Here is a 17708-nt window from a genome sequence, read left to right as displayed (position 1 = left end):
CTGGACCTTACATCATAATTCGGAATGCTTCCGCCCTAGTCGCGACCAGCAACGCAGGCTGTGCGTAGATTCGTCACTTCGTCAGCCAGTCAGTACAAAGGATTTTTATATAATACTAGCACTTTTTCTGCGGTTTCACCCGCGTCCCGTAGCCGGATGGTGACAAAAATTCTAAAACCTTCTCCCGGGTCTAAGTTACCTCCCCTCTAATTTTCAGCCAAATCGGTCAAGCTGTTTTCATGTTATGTCGTGACAACGGAAAGCGGGTTTCATTTTTATTTATATAGATAGAAGATAGATAAGATAGACACAAAAACTTGAACATCAGTCCCAAATAATATTTATTATTTTTATTTCATGCCTTACACATTATATCGAATACGCTATGACATTTATTGGAAAAATAAATATAATTTTTGTTTGTTTTTGTTAGAGTCACAGCTTTGTTCAGCTTTGTTGAGTATGTTTGCTTTTTGCTGATTATTATAAATGTATTTACATACAAATTGTGGAAAACGTTCACATTGCGTAGGAACACACTTATTATTTTTTATATTCTTAGTCTTTCTTATTATATAATGATTGTAAAAAAGTCGCTGATATCAAATAACCAATAGTGCAAACATTAAAGGATCTTAAAATTAAAACAACCATTTTTATTGAGTTCTTAAATTATTACATAGATAATAATGATTTAAATAAATTTCGTTAGTAGGCGGATTAAATTCGATAATAATCGATATTAAAAATTAATAGTAAATATTTTTTTGCACCAATTTTAATTTGTGACTGTTAAGTATTTCCATTTAATGTTACTGAAAACTGAAACACTTAGCTTGAATTAAAAAACATTCCTTAACGTAGCAATTGATTATTTTATACGTCGATCGAAGTCTTGAACTCGTGAGATGTTGTGTATTCTTATGTTAATTCTTCTCTTCGAAGCAAAATATATCATTCGGATTACACAAAAGTTTCTAATTCGCTGGTTATAGAGTTGATATTTTATAAATATCTGTATAGATACATATACAATTAAGGATTTTAATAATATTTTCATTCTTTGTAGGCAGTTATAGGTGAAGTTAACCAATGTGTTCTCAGCGCAATATGAACGATTCCTCATAGAACTATTTACATTCAAAATATAGCGCTATAGTTACGACGTACGTGTATACAGCGAGTTAATTATATAACATTGCACAAGCAATGGCTACTATCAGTAATTATCTACCATAAATGAAGTAAAATCTTACTGAAGTGCATTAGATATCTGTACATTTACCTAACCAATATAAATAGCTACGAACATTATTGTTACAACGGATTAAGCATATTGATAGTAATACTTAACTGTAGTATACAAATTAGCATTCAATCACACTACCTTTTCAGAAGGGGCTGATTTTAAATACTTTTATACCTACGTACATAAAAATCAACTGTTTATATCACAGTGGTTGAGAATCAAGTTATAAGTAATGATTTAGATTTCATGCTTTATAATATTTTTTATTGATATGAATATACTTTTTTCATTTGATAGCAAAAGAACCTTTGCTTTTGTTGCTAGTCAATGCCAGTCATTTGTATTTAGCGCATTTAAAGTTTTATTTTTATACATATTTTTTATTAGATATTATCGCTTTTTAGAGTTGAAACATTATAAAAAATTACTTTTGTAGTATGTAAAATATCTATCTACGCACTTGTATATTTGTTAATCAGTCACAATGCAATAAGTTACAGTAATATAAAACATTTTATACACAAAATATTTAAGATGTAAAATGCAGTCCGCATTTCTGGGAGAGCAAGCAATGTCTAATTTATTTCAAGAGGTAGTACGGAACAGGATGTCGTTGCTTCTTTGAACCAGTAATGCCAGCATGGGGTCCGGTGGAGCGTTTCAGAGAGCGGTGAACTCATAGACGTGACGTGTAGTCGTGGAAGACCTCGGGCATCGAGTATCGAAGCGTCTCCTGGCCACAGTGAGCACGGGTTTTTGAGTCATGATGGGTGGCTCACTATCCCATGAGTTTTTTTAGTTTTCGCCACTGCAATTCCCCCAATAAATTATGCGGCTATTTCCATACTATAGCCATAATTGTATTTCTATTTTTACCGGTAATTATCTCATGTTGAATTAACGTAAGGTTTTTTTTGTTAACATGCCTGAGAGTATGTCTCTTGATCTCTCTATGAAAACTACTTGGGTTATAATGATGGGATACTAATGGTCTAGGAATGGGGAGACTACGGGAACTATGGCACGTGCCGATGACAATGTATTAAATAACATTTAAAAATGGCAGGTGGAGACTCGCCTCCTCACTTATTGGGCCCCCGGGAATCAGTCGCTAAATCGCAACAAGAAGGCAACAGGTACATGAGCGGCTGAAGGGTGAGGATACCTCGGCGGACTTTAAACGCAGATCACGCGCTCCCTGTGGGTCCAGCATCACCGGCCCACTCGCCATTTACCACGAGGCACCTACCCTCCGAGCAGGGCTGCTAACCCTGCTCTAGCGACTCCTCTCTGAATGGCCAATGAAGGCAAGCCAGAGGCGGGAGACCTATCCCCCGTCATGCTTCACTCCGGCAAGCCGGAGATGGGGGACAGTATACCCTCCCTATGGAGCACTCGGTATATTTAGCCACGCGGGGTCGCTACTCCCCGTCATCCGCCTCAGATGTCCTGCGGGGCATAGAGTATTACTATTATGATTGCCTTTGCATAACGCCCCACCGGACACGGCTGTTTCGCAAGCTGAGTTCAGACATACGGCGAGGTATGCCCGAGTGTCCTCGTTGTTGAGGTTTGCTGGTAGACCCAGTAGATCCCACGTGAAATGTTTATTTACTTTCCATGAAATAACGTAAAAATAAGGTACACAACAGGTATCTTAATTTTGTGTATAAAACGGTTACAAATTATGTATATTTTCACAACAAAAATAAGGAATACGCACTGTGCCATGCGTTTATGTGCTGAATTGACACACTTTGTCCCCGAGTGACTTCGGCGTCTACGACGTTAAGTATGTTAAATCTTAATATGTTAAAATAATATGTTATTTTAACTAAAGAAAATCTGTTGTTACCGGGATCAAGAGCAGAAGGGTGATTATTTTCTCTCGTATGTTTCTATAAGTACTAAAAATACTAAGGTTTAACAGAGCCATCGAATTTGTATTGTTTATACAATAAGGCTGTGATGACAAATACAAAATGCAATATTATATCATAGAATATAAATAGATTGAGACCTAATCGCTCGTCATGTAGAACAATTAAGAATGCATGTATTGTAAAAGTGTATCAATTTTTTTTTTAATAATCTTTACTAACTACTGTAATTTAAATCAACTGTTTTTCGTTTTGACGCTATAAGAATAGAAAAATGAAGCTCTCAATCTATTTATTAGGCAAGATGAAAACAGCGAATTCCATTAATTTCAGATTAAAAAAAAACAGAAAATAAATAGGCTTTCCTTAAAATGGCTTCTACCAACGGATATTAATTTAACTTTTCAGCGCAACATTAAAAGTAGATTGCTAAAATCTATGACTTAAAAAATCGAATATTTCGATCATTTGTCTTCAATGCTAGTTGCGGAAGATAAGCTACTTGTATTCATACATTATTCATATCCTAATACGTTATTGGTTTTATATAGATATCACTAAAGTATCTATTCTATGTAAATATCCTCAATAGGGTACGCCGTTTCTATGAAGGTTTGGTAGAACCTGTGGAAAGCCCTCCTGAAATAGAAGATAACGCGCAATTAAATTTAAGGTAATATATAAATATTCTTACAAGATGTATTTTAAGTACAAGTATTTTGAGAAATAAGAAAATTTGCTAAGTGGCTTGGCTCAAAAAAGTAAGGTACAGATAGAGAGGGAAATGGTTCAGGGACAGTTTTATAAACGCTCGTTTGTATATCTGGTCACTGTCAACAATTGTACGGGAAATACTCACCCCACAGCTTCTGCTACAGGCCTTGTGGATTCTTGTCCCCTAAATACGTGGCATGCAAATCTCTGCAGCGTCGGATGCTTCGTGATAAATCCCAAGTATCTATGATCACGCGGGTGGAACGCACAAAATGAAACGTTCTTCAACGAGTAAAAGTAATCGATGCAAGGCCCGTTCCGATTTCTCTGCAAAAGAAACATCAAATTAAAACACACAAAATTGGTTCGTTGACCTGCGCATCAGTATTCACATATTTCTGAGTGCTTATTGGCTGGTTTGGTTTAAGCTTCTTTACTACAATACAATATTATAAAGCTGAAGAGTTTGTTTGTTTGTTTGAAAGCGCTAATCTCAGAAACCACTGGTCCGATTTGGAAAAGTCTTTCAGTATTAGATAGCCCATTTAAAAGGGAAGGCTATAGGCTATATATCATCACGCTAAGATCAATAGAAATGGAGCAGTGATGAATAATGTGTCGAAATGGGGGGTTTCTTTGGTCTATTGAGAGCTTCTGCTGCATGCGCTGCGTAAACGGTTAAACTTGCGCAAAAATGATGTATGACAGAATTAAAAGTTCCCTTTTAAAGTTCTAAAAAAAAAGTTATCTCAGAGTTAGCTCACAAAAACCTTATGTATGCTTATCAAATTTGTTGTCAAAAATGCATTATTTGCTAAGTCTAATCTCAGTATGTTTGATACTGAGACTACTACAGACGAAGACGACTTCGCGGGCATCTGCTAGTTTTTTAATATCTATTATTATCTTCCCCTGCATAATTTTCACATTTTGGTTGATTTTCAACAAAGCAGAAAAAGCGAATGAAAAATCCACTACAGAACGCCTATAATAAAATACACTTGTAAACATCAATTCGCTTCCTTAATGTTGGTACTGAATGTTTGTAGGCGCTTTACCGATTCCGGCAAGTATTGTAAAATGTATGATTTAGGTAATTATAAGTAAGTACCTATCTACTAAAAATATTCTCTACATATTTAGGTACTTGACTCTATACTGAGATGTCCTTGTTTTAATTTAAATTTATAAGCAAATGACAATATAAAAGTTCATTTAATAAATATTTATTTTTATTAGCACACGTAACGTCGAAAACCACAGAACAGTTCGCAGCGTTGTTGTATTTATTTTTCTTAACGCTTCAACAATATCTATTATTTGCTTATAAAAATATGAAATATATTTTCAATGTTTGAAAAATGTTGTCTACGTAAACATTATTTCTAACTCGACTGAAACCATGCACCTAATAAACTATATCTTATGGTGTAAACTTACAATAGATTGATGGTTTGACTGTCGAATAATCTGGAAGATTTTTCGGTAAACTTATATTAGATCTATTCGTACTTAGTATGAAAACGTGTGCCTCATCTTGTCATAACGATTTTTTCCGTGTTTTGGAAGATACTATAATGCTGGATCCTGACTGTTATCTCAACATCTTTGGCAGTAGTAACGGGTAGTCAGAAGCCAGAAAGTATGCCTACCGGTCTTACTAAAGGGTATTTAGTGGCCCGGGTAACGGTGTTGAAGAGGTTAACACTGGTAGTCAGCTTCATTAGGTAAGACTGGGAGCCGACTCCAACATAGTCGGGAGAAGGTGAGGCAGATGAAGATTCAGAATGAAATTAATTTAGATGCCAGTAGGAGGGGAGCCTGCACAGGGGGGTTTGATTTTTAATTCAGTTGAAAATGTCACTTTATAATAATTATGCGACGGTTTTAAGTCAGTAGTGAGTCCTCTTTGCTGTCGTTGTTGATGACAAATTCATAAATTGGTCAAATAAAGTTCCTTATTATAGTAGTGTAACCCTAACAACACTGTGTAACACTTCGCGGTCTGTCTGTCCGACAGTCACCAGGCTTCATTCTAACAAAATAGTTAAACAGTTGAAATTTTCACAGGTGATGTATTATTTTTGCTACTGTAACAACAAATACTGAAAACAAGAAGAAAATAAATAATTTAGGGGCCTCATGCAACTAACGTGATTGATTAACCGTTCGTGCGCGAGTTCGACTCACACTCGACAAATTAGACTTAATTTGAAACATGAATTTCGTCTAAGCAATATATTATAAAGGACTTACTGCGGGTTTCGATCGATCAACCATACGAAGTCCGTGATCAGAAACTTCTAGTATGCACGGCTGCATTGTGGGCTCTCCATTGCATTCCGAAACTATCTTTCTCACGGCTTGGCATACAACTCCTGTTCCTTTATGAGCAGAAGTTTCTACTGAGCCCATGTACCTAAAACAAAATATCAATACAGATATACAGTTACAATGATATTATGTCGGTTTCCATCATTCGATGGAAATTAAAATTAAACACTGGTAGATATAGTTCTACAGAAAAGTCCGCGGGGCCATATGTCTACCTTGCAAGGTTGACATAATTTATCCACTTAACTACTTTTAAAAACCCCTGCCAATGAAGTTGCGGGCGACCGCTATTCAATAGAGTAATCAGGCCTTTGTCTCACTAGTGAATAAAAAATGTACTCACTGTTTTTAAACAGCAAAACCTACATGTTTGAACTGAATTGAAGCTGAACAATTAATGAAAATGTACGTGTGGCCCTTTGGTACTTTCTAAAAGGTTTTTTTCTTGAAAACTCAGATAATTTCAAAGTTCAAACACTGTTACATATTTACTAAAAGAAGCATAAAATATAGGTCAACTTACGCCAATAGATATCGTTCTTTTTTGTCTTTAGTATTTGCGGGATCGAAGTCGTTGTAATCCATATCTACTGCATACGCTGACGGGAAAATACCTTGCTGACCTGTCCTTAAGTTCACGCCTGAAATATTTAAATATCTTTTATGTATTTTCGTTCATTCACAAATGCTACCTTTGCTCATTTGCACTGTTGGGGATTTTTCCTATGATTTTCAATTTATAAGTTGATTAATGCAATCTTAGTATTACGGCTACTCTCGAGCCCATACGATTAGCAGCTAGTATAACTATAATGTGGCGTCGTTGAATCATTACCTTCACACCATAAATCTTCAGCTTCCTTCTGCACGTAGATAGGGTCGCCAATTTCCACTTCTATTTCGTCGTGATGTCTAGGATTAAACTTATGTAGGCCTCTGTGCGTAGCTTCGAGCATTTCTAGCTGACTGTGAGGAATGTTTGTTACATTTCCGGCGAAGTTCAGCCCTGTGATGCTGCAGCTTGATGCGGGTGATACTGGAATTTAAGAGAGCAAGTTAAAAACATTTATAATGATAACCATTATTGGGCTTAATAAGAGAAGCTTTCTGTCCAGCCAAGTTTAAATACAAAAAAATATATATATAAAACAGCATGGAATTAACGGTATAAATTCATATGTTATTTCTATCCCTTTTGCAGAATTATATAACATTTATATAATTAGTTATTGCACTGTGTGGTGACTGTTATATTTGCTATGAGGAAGGCGACACCTAGTTCTAACCGAAGGTAAAAAGATATAACTAAACTAAAAGTGTAACCGGATGTAGCCGGCTACACCTTGCTTAAGCCAACATGCTAAATATTATATAAAATAAATGCTAAAATATTATTAAATCTAGTACCTACAGTAAATGGGCAGATTCAATATTATGGCAAAAATTTTGCTTTGGGTACAATAACGAGGTTAGTTCATGATGCAATCCAAAATTATGTGAACAACTTATCTTCACTCAAATAAAAAATGGTTTATCATTAGCAATAATAAAGGTAAATTCTCGATTTCCGATTCTAGATTTTTTCTTCCAGAATTTCTGTTGCCATTATGGCCAGATTCCAACAAAATAAAACCGAGTACGCGTCGACACAAGTCTACTGCTAGCATAGCAAGCGTTCGCAAAAAAAAAAAATATTGCTGGATCCCTCCAGTACATCAGATTTTTATTTTTGTGAGCGTCACAGTTCCACTTATTGATGGAATCTCGCCACATAATAGTGAAAAGCATGACATCCTTACCTGGAGAATGACTTCTAATAGCCAATAGCTTTTCCTCGACAATTTATAGTAAATAGTAAAATACATCTGAATAAACTTGAATTATGTATTTATAACGAAACTATGAATTGTGAGTGTTACAAAATCCGCTGTGGAGATTAGGCTATTGAATAAAATAATTATTTCCAAACAGCATAACAGCACCTCGCCCAAAAGCTAGCACCCACAGTAGCAATCGAATAAACATTGAATAGATGTACAAACCATTCTGTTGAAGCGGCGTTGGCGATATACTCTTCGGTCCCGTATCGATCGGCGAGTGAGCCGTGCTATGACCGCTGTCTACGTCGCCGAGGCTTTGTAGTCTCTCTGAGTCTGGGCTAGAGTCTTCGTCTAGAAGGTACCCGCATTTGAGCACAAGGAGTGGTCTTGTATGACATCCTGGCCTGAGGAGAAGGCCGGTGAGAGCTCCTAGCTCGTCTGCTAGGGACGCTGGCTGGCTGCATGCTAGTATTTTTGCTGAAAATATTGAATTCGTCATCAGTGGCTTTCAAGTTAAAAAAATCACTGATGATGATGTCAATACTGAGGTCATTCACAAGCTAGATGCAGACTTAACATATTTCTTTGTTTTCTTTCATATCATTGACTTCATTTAAATTGTCATACTCACTTAAAGGTTTTTTGCAACCAATTTTAGAAGATGGATAATAATACATATAAAGAAAGGTCACTAAAACTTCATTCATCAGTTTACAAAAACTTGAGATATAATTTTGTATACCGCTATCTACACAAATCGCAAGCACTATTTTGTAATCCTGTGTCTTCATTCAAAACTTGATGATTTCCAATAAACTCATAGTTGATATCAGTAGATGATGTGTTCGGAACTGTGTCTCAGAGCCATGAACTTCGTGCATACTCCTAAATCTAACCTCATCTTGCAAATGGCAGCCATTTTGTTCCCTTTAAAGTGTTATTTCCAAGTCTATCGTTACCAGGCGATCAACTCGTGGATGGCAATTGTGGCATTTTAATATTATAATGTCATATAAATTGTCATCCAGTTTAATCTAAACTGTTGATACCACAACTGTTGTTCTATCCTATTCGTAATTAAGTGGGCGAATTCAAAGAATTGTTTTAATTATAACATTACTATTATGAAAATTACGTAAAACCATTCAAGTTATACAGTCTAGGCAAAATGTCATTCTAAAATTGTTTGAGTACTCTGAGTTCAGTTTTTACATCTATGACAGTAGATCGTCTTTCATTAATTAATAACTCATCATTATCTCAATTCAGGTTTATTATTATTATACCATTAATATTATTGTTAGGATAATGCAATAACATACTTTTTTAGAATTATGCTACTTATTCATACACTTTTAACCAAACCAAACAACGTATGATCTATATCATAAAACATTACTAAACGCTAGCAGTAGTTGTACAATAATTTGTAGAGATTGTTTAAAAACAATTGCATAGGCGCTGTTGCAGTAATACAATACACATTGTGTGCACACCATAATACGACGCAAGCCTTTTATGTAAATCGATGACCTTTCCCTATCACAAATGGGATGAACACATGACATTGTACTTATAAGACATAATGAAACAATTTACTCACATTTTCTGTTCTTGGGAATCTCTGGCAGCTTTCTCCGTTTTCGTTCGCCATTTGTGAATGAGTAATGCTGTGGGCTCCGCTGAGTTTCCGTTATATCTGGCTGAGAAGGCGGTGATGCGACATCATCTTTGACTGGTTTGGTTGTTGCATTTCCATCCACCATACATGTGTGCATGTCCTCTTTAGGTTCTTCTTCCGGCGAACACTCGCTTTTGGAAGATGGGGAATCATCGTCCAATCCCACATTTGGCACTAATCTGAAAAGGTAAAAGTTATTAGAAATTGCTGGTTTACAGTATATTTGATATAGTTCAAGTATTTTAGCTTTAAACTGTACTGCGCCTCCAAAATCTTTACTTAAACTCACGTGACAAATTAGTCCGTGGTCAATGTGAATTCTTAAGAGAGCTCCTAGGTGCCGATTCGAAAAATATGTGAATATGTGTACTTACGAGTAAAACGGCGTCGGGGCCTTTATGTGTTGCGGTAATCTATCGAAAACACGGCGAAATTCTTCAAATTCGCTATCAGCCATGTCGCTTTACACCTGATTGTTGGGTTGAGAGAGTGCCGCATGCGCGACGTGCTCCCCGCAACTGTATCGACCGAGTACGAGGGCCGCGGCGCGCAGTGCGCATGTCCAACCCCTGTGCGCGCACCGCTTCACCCCACAGGGCGCACGCGTGCATTTGTCACCCCTCACTTAGACATAGCTTCGTACGGGTGGTGCATCAGCGGAAAATCCATTCAACACTTAGGGCTGAACTTCTATTCAAAAAATCCCAACGCAAATTATGCACACCTTACTATAGCGAGTTATTCATACACCTCATTAGGTGCCATTCTTAATCATGTGTCATTCTTAGTTTTTTATCATATGGTACCTTATACAGATTTATTTTTATCTGAGAATAAAAAACAATTGGTCCACGAAACCACGATAGGTCCAAATATCCATAGAAATCCGTATTTTACATATATTTTCATATTTTATTTGTAAATAGATAACAAAAACTGAATATTGTCAGTCAACCCTGTTTATCAAGGAGTGGTTTCCTACAAGCAAAGCGTAGTTGCTCGCAAACACGTTTACTGATGAAGATATTGTTTCCGATACAATAGGAAACTAAGCGATGCGGTCATAACCCTAGGCTTATTGTGTATCTCAATGAATCTAGGTAGGCGACTATAAAAAGATTTATACTACTTCCTACTAATATCCTACTAATATAATAAATGTGAAAGTTTGTGACAATGTATGGATGTATGTTTGTTAGTCTTTAACGCAAAAGCAGCTGGACCGATTTGGTTGAAATTTTGTATGTAGATAGATAATAACCTGAATTATATTAACTCATAGGCTACTTTTTATCAACACACCACGCGGGCGAAGCCGTGAGCGGAAGCTAGGATGAAATAATTCGTAGATAGACAAGACGCCTCTAAAGGCACATGAGCAACAATCTTCTCATAAAGAAGGTCATTTATTTTGATTTGTGACCTCTGCAGGAAAAATAAACATCATTTTTATTTGTATTCATTTTTTACTTCGTCTTTTTTCAGATGCATAGACCGGTTTTTTAGTTATAGTTATCGGCACGGATATTGAGCTCTCGGCGGAAGAGTGGGGATCGCTTTGCGCAAAACCAATAAATCACTTCTGCGCAGGTAATATCCCTGCCGATGATTATACCTGGGTTAGGGGGAACTCGCCCCTGGGCCGCGGCCCAGATTACACGGTATAATGTGCCAGATTATGTAACGTAGGTAAATTGGGACTTAATTTCATAAAATCCGGTAGTTGTGAAATTTTTCACAGCTCAAAATCGTCAGGAGGCAAAAAGACTTAGATCTTTTTCATAATTTTCATCATAAATGTAGTTATCGGCACGAATCTTGAGCTCTGACCTACATCTGCGCAGAAGTGATTTATTAGCAAAGAACCAATCCCGAGTGACGGCTATGACGCGATGCACTGCGGGCCAATCACCGCTTTAGCCCGCCCCCGCGCCTCACTTCATACCACAAATAAATACTTCTGCGCAGGTGAAGGTCAGAGCTCAAGATTCGTGCCGATAACTACATTTATGATGAAAATTATGAAAAAAATCTAAGTCTTTTTGCCTCCTGACGATTTTGAGCCGTGAAAAATTTCACAACTACTGGATTTTATCAAATTAAGTCCCAATGGGTCGATTTACCTACGTTACTTTTTTCACATAGTAATCTGGCCCGCACATTCGGACCAGTTTTCCCGACTGTTATTATACCGTGTAATCTGGGCCGCGGCCCAGGGGCGAGTTTCCCTCTAACCCCTTTCTATGTACATAATTATAATATTCTATATCTAGCTGAACAACTTAAAGTGTATCAATAACTGAGGGATAATTTATTTTGATTCGAATTCAATATACAATACGCGGACTTCTCACGGCAAAGGTGTTGATACAACATCATGAAATTTTGAACTAGTCTGTCGTTCGCGCCACCGAGACACGCCTCAATCGCGACACGATCTAACAACAAATCATCCATGACAAACTTTGTATTGGTACAGTCAACTTCAGGTCAGTGGTAACAGTTTTAAAGGAAAATCGTACTTATTACTATTGAGTTAAGGTGCATGACAGTTACCACTGATGTGCGGTCTACCGTACCGAACTTCATGACAGACGCCTTAATCATGATATACGAATACCTTAATAAGATGATTAATTAAGGAATCTGAGATATGGTAAATGAGATGGCCTAAATAATATTTTTACTGAAATACTTTATTTTTTTTATTTTTTTATACAGTACCTATCTATTTGAGTAGACACAAAAGGCCTGCAATCTCGATAGGATCTTTTACATAAAAACTTAGTATAACAAAATTACATGACAATGAAATATTATGATAACACTTAATTAACACAAATTAATCAATTTGATCATTATTAGAAGCATTGTTTAGAAAAAATCTATCCTACTTATAACTATAACTAATATTATAAATGTGGAATTTTGTGAGAATGTAAAGATGTATGTTTGTTATTCTTTCAAGCAAAAACGGCTGGACCGATTCAGTTGAAATTTGGTATGTAGATAGGTGATACCATATACTTTTTATCAACACACCACGCGGGCAAAGCCGCAAGCGGAAGTTAGTGTATACATATATTGTTTAGTATACGAGAACTTGTGTGAAAAGTACATATATAAACCTACCGAGATTGTTTTCCTTTAGTTATGTTCCCACTCAAATAGAGTACACCTACGTTTAAAATTATTTTTTACCTTGCATGTGCTTGAAATCTAGTCTAGATTTCTAACCCTTTCAAGATTATTTATGGTTTTCAGTGGTCTATAAAAAACATGGAGCTCGAGAGGCTCTTATGGGTTGGTAGTCACTATTGTAGTGGCTGGTGGAAGAGCTTAGCGTATTGACAGAACTCTTGGGACGTGCCCTCTTTCCGACTCCTAGGATGAGCGATTACGAACTAACGCAAATACTCTAGTCACTGGTTTTTTTTAGTTATATTTGAGGTCTATGTCTGTCTACAATCACAGAATTTACAAAGCAATTTGTCATTAATATTATTTGGATGTTGACCAGCATAAAATAAGGTTGTTGAGTGACTCTGTGATAATTTTGGTATAATATTATTGGAAATAGCGGTCAGGATCGCATAGTTTTTGAAGATTCGAATTCTGATTATTTAGGCTAGCACTGTCTCCACAGAATTTCAACTAAGAGCAGCCGTTTTATCTTCAATCTTGCACACTGACACTGGCAGATTTTTGTCGCGCGGAGCAAACCGAGCGTATAAAAATCCGTCGCGCGGATTTTAACATAATTTTTGTACTACACTTTTGTAAAGAAGACAGTTGATCAGCTAAGGCTCAAACTGCTCCATGATAATGTCTATTCTTATAAACACTGTTGATTTGATTTGATGTTGGTGATGTAATTCGTTCCCGAGAAACCTTTACGTCATCGTCACCGGTTGCAGCTTTAGTATATATGAAAAATTCCAGTCAAAATACCTAGTTTGCGACGTAACACCTTCGCCTTGGCTTCGCTCCAAATTACTCACAATCGGCTTTGAGACATTCCGACTTACGTCCGCAAGTGGGATTAGAGCAAAAGTTTACTGACCCGGTATTGCAATATGATGTTTTTTTCGAAGTATTGTAGCAGTTTTGTGAAAACTTCTTTAGCGGCGCTACACTTTTTGAATAGGGGAATTATAAACTCGCGACAAGTCACGTGACCAAAGACCGTAAGACGTTCGGCGGACGACGTGTTTTTTAAGGCTGCTTTCAAACCAAAGTAAATGTCAGCCACCGAATGTCAGCGTCAGTCCAAAGTGACTATTCCACGCGGACGAAGTCGCGGGTGGAAGTTAGTATAAGATTAAATGTCTGTGTAATTTTGCCTGGCGCTAAAGCTGGATAGGCCCCTGTGCTCTTAGCAGCTGTTCGGTGTTTCAGGCCGAAAAGCTTGCAATATTGCACGCCTGCCGGTTGCTTATAGACCTTTAGCTTGAAACATTTTGCCACACAAGTCCTCAATCTCCTCTTAGATGCGGAGTCTGCTGGCCTCAGTGTATCGTTCACTTGGATTAAATCTCACATCGGGATCCCAGGCAACGAACTGGCTGATTTCGCCAGTTTAGCCGTTATGAGAAGCTCCAAATATATTTAGCTTCAGTCAAACCGATCACTTAATATTTATCTAACCATGGCTACCACAAATCTTTCTTCACCGCTTCCATATCACCCCTGATAATCTGTATCCGTGTGACGGTGTGGCTCAGCATTCAAACCTCTTAATATCTATATCTATCGCGAATAAGGAACTTAATCAAAGCACGATTGCTCAATTTTCTTTACTTTGTTATTCATTTCCGACAAAAAAATAGGCAAAAAAGAATAATAAAATAAAACAAATTAATCTTATGTATAACTGACAAAAAAAAAAACATAGAATACCTATTAAAAAATAGAAAAAATACGGCAAAGTCCATTTTCAAAATTTTCTTTTTAGATTAGATCAGGCTCACCTCGTATTTCCAAAATAAAATATCATTTCAGACGGAAGCGTTCCGCATTATTCTGTTTCTGGTAAGGAATTATAAAAAACAAGTAATATAATGAACTAAAATAAAGCATGCATATTGAGCATGTTTATTTATTTAGGTACGACTACTAAACGTTGTTTAAAGTGTAATGCTTATTGAATAAGAACACAGTCTAAATAATACCGAGCGCAAAATCGTCGTAAATCATAAAGGCGCTTGAGAAGTGTCTCTAAGGAAATTGAATTAAAAGCGCCTTCGGCTGAGACTCAAGTTAAATATTTATTTATTTGCCGTCACAGATTGGTATTTATAAAGGTTTGTTATTAATTGTTCACAGTCTGAATGAATATACCAAAAAAAAGAAAACATCTGGTTTATGAAGATTGTGTTGTGTATTTTTTTGTATTTGTGTTGATGTATTAGTGAACAAAGCAAAATCCTATTTCATACGCGTAAGAACAATATGCGTAGTGGAAATAAATCATGATAATACAACATTTTTACTAGAATCACTTCTATTTTACCGCGATAGGTATTTAATTTGTAGCTATTTAGCATTATTGTGAAAAGGGTTCTGAGATTAATAAATTGATTTAAAAATCTTTGCTATAAGACCGACAATCTTTATGAAACAATTGGTTAAAAGAAGTGAATAGGGGAGTCTAGACCCATCACTCGGCGCTGCAGTTGCCCTTCTCGCATTACAGACTATTCGCTACTCTCATTACTAAAATTGGAAGGAAGAAAAACTGTTTACAAAAAAACAGACCCGACTTGAATAACATACCTGAACCTTCTTCTAAGTCCGACAAATATTCTGCGGGTTGTTCGAAAGAGATACCGCGGCCCTGGTACATAAAAGGCCCACGACGGAACACGATGGTTTTTAATCAGCAAGAGTCTGACACTCCCTCACCGCTGCTAAACCACAGCGGGAGGGGTCATTTGATGATTTTTGACGTCGGAAAAAAAAAGTCCGACAAATACTATGGCAAAAATTACAAAAACATCGGTTCTGCCATACGTCAGATATTCGCGTCTAATCGCTAAACTATTAAATAATTCAGTTAATGCTCTAACATTATCTATTAGTCGTAAGCCAGTAGGGATGTAACATTAATTTCACTGTGTAACGAGGCATGAACAAGTCAAGATAATACGGAACGTCACTTCAGAATGTGCTTTTGTGAGAGTCATGCAAAACTGTCATGAGGGCTGTATCTAATTTTCCTATGTCCAAGGACATTTAAATAAGATATAACGAGGTCGCTAACGAACAAAAATTAAGCAAGAACAAAGAGCCCAACGCCAGTTTTCAATCAATATTACATCAAATACTCAAAAGCTTACATTTTAACAGCGCTCCTCTTCGCTGTGTCGTCGTGTATTTGTATTCAATAATACTGTTATTATTTTATACTTGAGAATGATTAAGCAATAATTGTTTTATTTTTTGTTAGTATTTACCATTTATTAAACGATAACGATATATTACAATTTAATGTAAGTATTAATATGTTACGAGTAATCTAAAAAAAAAAAGAAAACGGAATTCGCTGTGGTTTTTTCTAACGGTTTTTACTTTTTAACTGACCTCCAGCGAGAAGGTGGTTCTCGATCCGATTGTATTACATGTCTTTGTTACTCTATTTTTCGAATTTAGAAAAATAATACTTAATAATTTTAGATTTTAGGAATTGAATTTATTTCACGTTAGCAGAACATTTTTAAGTAGTACAGCAAAGAGTTCGAATACATTCTGCCTGGTGGCTTCATTCCCAGGTTTGAACATGATAAGGCTGCTAGCGATAGCACGCAGGGCCCCTGAATCCATTCACCCAAAATTATTTAAAAAACTGCTCATCTTTTATTGCTTTGCAAATGTTTGTATATACAAAACCTTACCTACCAACCTATTTTTACTATCCGCACACGAACGATATAGGGTGAATAAATGGTGGGGGCCTTCTTCATAATGAATGATAGGGGATGCTCTTTTCTCTAAACAATGGTAATAAATACAGTGACTGGATCGCTTAGCGCCCGTCAGCCAACGGCTAGGAGGTAGCAACTATTACAGTGTGGGTAGCGAACGTGTAAACGTTTGTACACGTTGATGCGAAATCCAAATAATATCGAATCTGCTTTATTTCTTTATTTTCATTTAAGGTTTCAAAAGTAGAGGCTAGCTGCACGCCGGCAAATTGTAGGTTTATTCAGCCGGTTCACTACCGTACCGGGCCTATGTTGTATATCCATATAATGTTTGGTCTAGAAGCATGAAATAACTGATCATTGATAATTTTAACGACTGATGAAACAACGTCAAAAGATCGAAACTTCCTTACAAATATTATATACTTGTGAGAGTAAATCTATCTGTCCGTCTGTTGCACTCGTGTGCCAAAACCAATGATTCGATTAAAATTAAATTTTGTATGCTAGTAGTCTACAGCCTGAGAAAGGACCGTTCTGTATTCCCGGTAAATGTTGTCTTTTGCTACAACTAGAAGGCATTAAAAAGTGAGCTGTGGTTTTGTTATATAATAAACTACACATACTGTAACATAACATTACATACTTTTTCGATCAAAATATAAAACTGCTTGATATAAGCTTTTTATCCGGGTGCGGGAAGTGACTCACTTGGAACCGTGTGGAACCGTAGGGAACGGCTGGTCGTACATAAATGAAGATACACAATTGCGCTTCTCATCCTACGTGGACGGGAGTGTACAAGATTTAATGAATTTTTGTAAACTTCAACTTCCAATGTTGCACCTTTTCATAACCATGACTTTAAGAAGAACTTGAATATATTACTCTTTATTTGGTGTAATAATAACTCATTGGGGGAGTTTTGAGAGTCTCCAAATCTAGCATCCAATTAAAACACTGTTTATACATGAACTAAGGCTGTCATCCCTCGATCATGATCATGATCGATGATTTCATGAATCGACATTTCTTTTCAATATGTACCATTTTATATTTCATAAATCTTTTTAAAAACAGAAGTAAAATATAAACACAGAAGTTTAT

General features: G+C 36.4%; 1 protein-coding gene across 1 annotated transcript; it reads right to left on the bottom strand.

The window, feature by feature from the left end:
• Positions 1–324: 324 nt before the first annotated feature.
• On the bottom strand, positions 325–10213 carry LOC110378218 (JNK-interacting protein 1). The gene is made up of 8 exons (XM_021337384.3): positions 10053–10213; positions 9601–9857; positions 8220–8474; positions 7013–7213; positions 6701–6818; positions 6100–6262; positions 3989–4170; positions 325–3768 (listed from the first exon to the last, which is right to left on the bottom strand). The coding sequence occupies exons 1-8, from the start codon at positions 10133–10135 to the stop codon at positions 3696–3698; spliced, it is 1332 nt and encodes a 443-aa protein (XP_021193059.1). The 5' UTR covers positions 10136–10213; the 3' UTR covers positions 325–3695.
• Between the last annotated feature and the right edge of the window lie 7495 nt (positions 10214–17708).

This window comes from Helicoverpa armigera, chromosome 1 (genome assembly GCF_030705265.1).
Source record: "Helicoverpa armigera isolate CAAS_96S chromosome 1, ASM3070526v1, whole genome shotgun sequence".
Taxonomy (NCBI): domain Eukaryota; kingdom Metazoa; phylum Arthropoda; class Insecta; order Lepidoptera; family Noctuidae; genus Helicoverpa; species Helicoverpa armigera.
This window is presented reverse-complemented; position numbering and strand designations above follow the sequence as displayed.

Excerpts from the sequence above, each read along its gene's own strand:
- LOC110378218 (XM_021337384.3), bottom strand. The coding sequence starts at position 10,135 with ATGGCTGATAGCGAATTTGAAGAATTTCGCCGTGTTTTCGATAGATTA. Across the intron at positions 9,858-10,052 it reads GCCCCGACGCCGTTTTACTC|ATTAGTGCCAAATGTGGGAT; the intron begins GTAAGTACACAT and ends TTACCTTTTCAG. Across the intron at positions 8,475-9,600 it reads GATTCCCAAGAACAGAAAAT|CAAAAATACTAGCATGCAGC; the intron begins GTGAGTAAATTG and ends CAATATTTTCAG.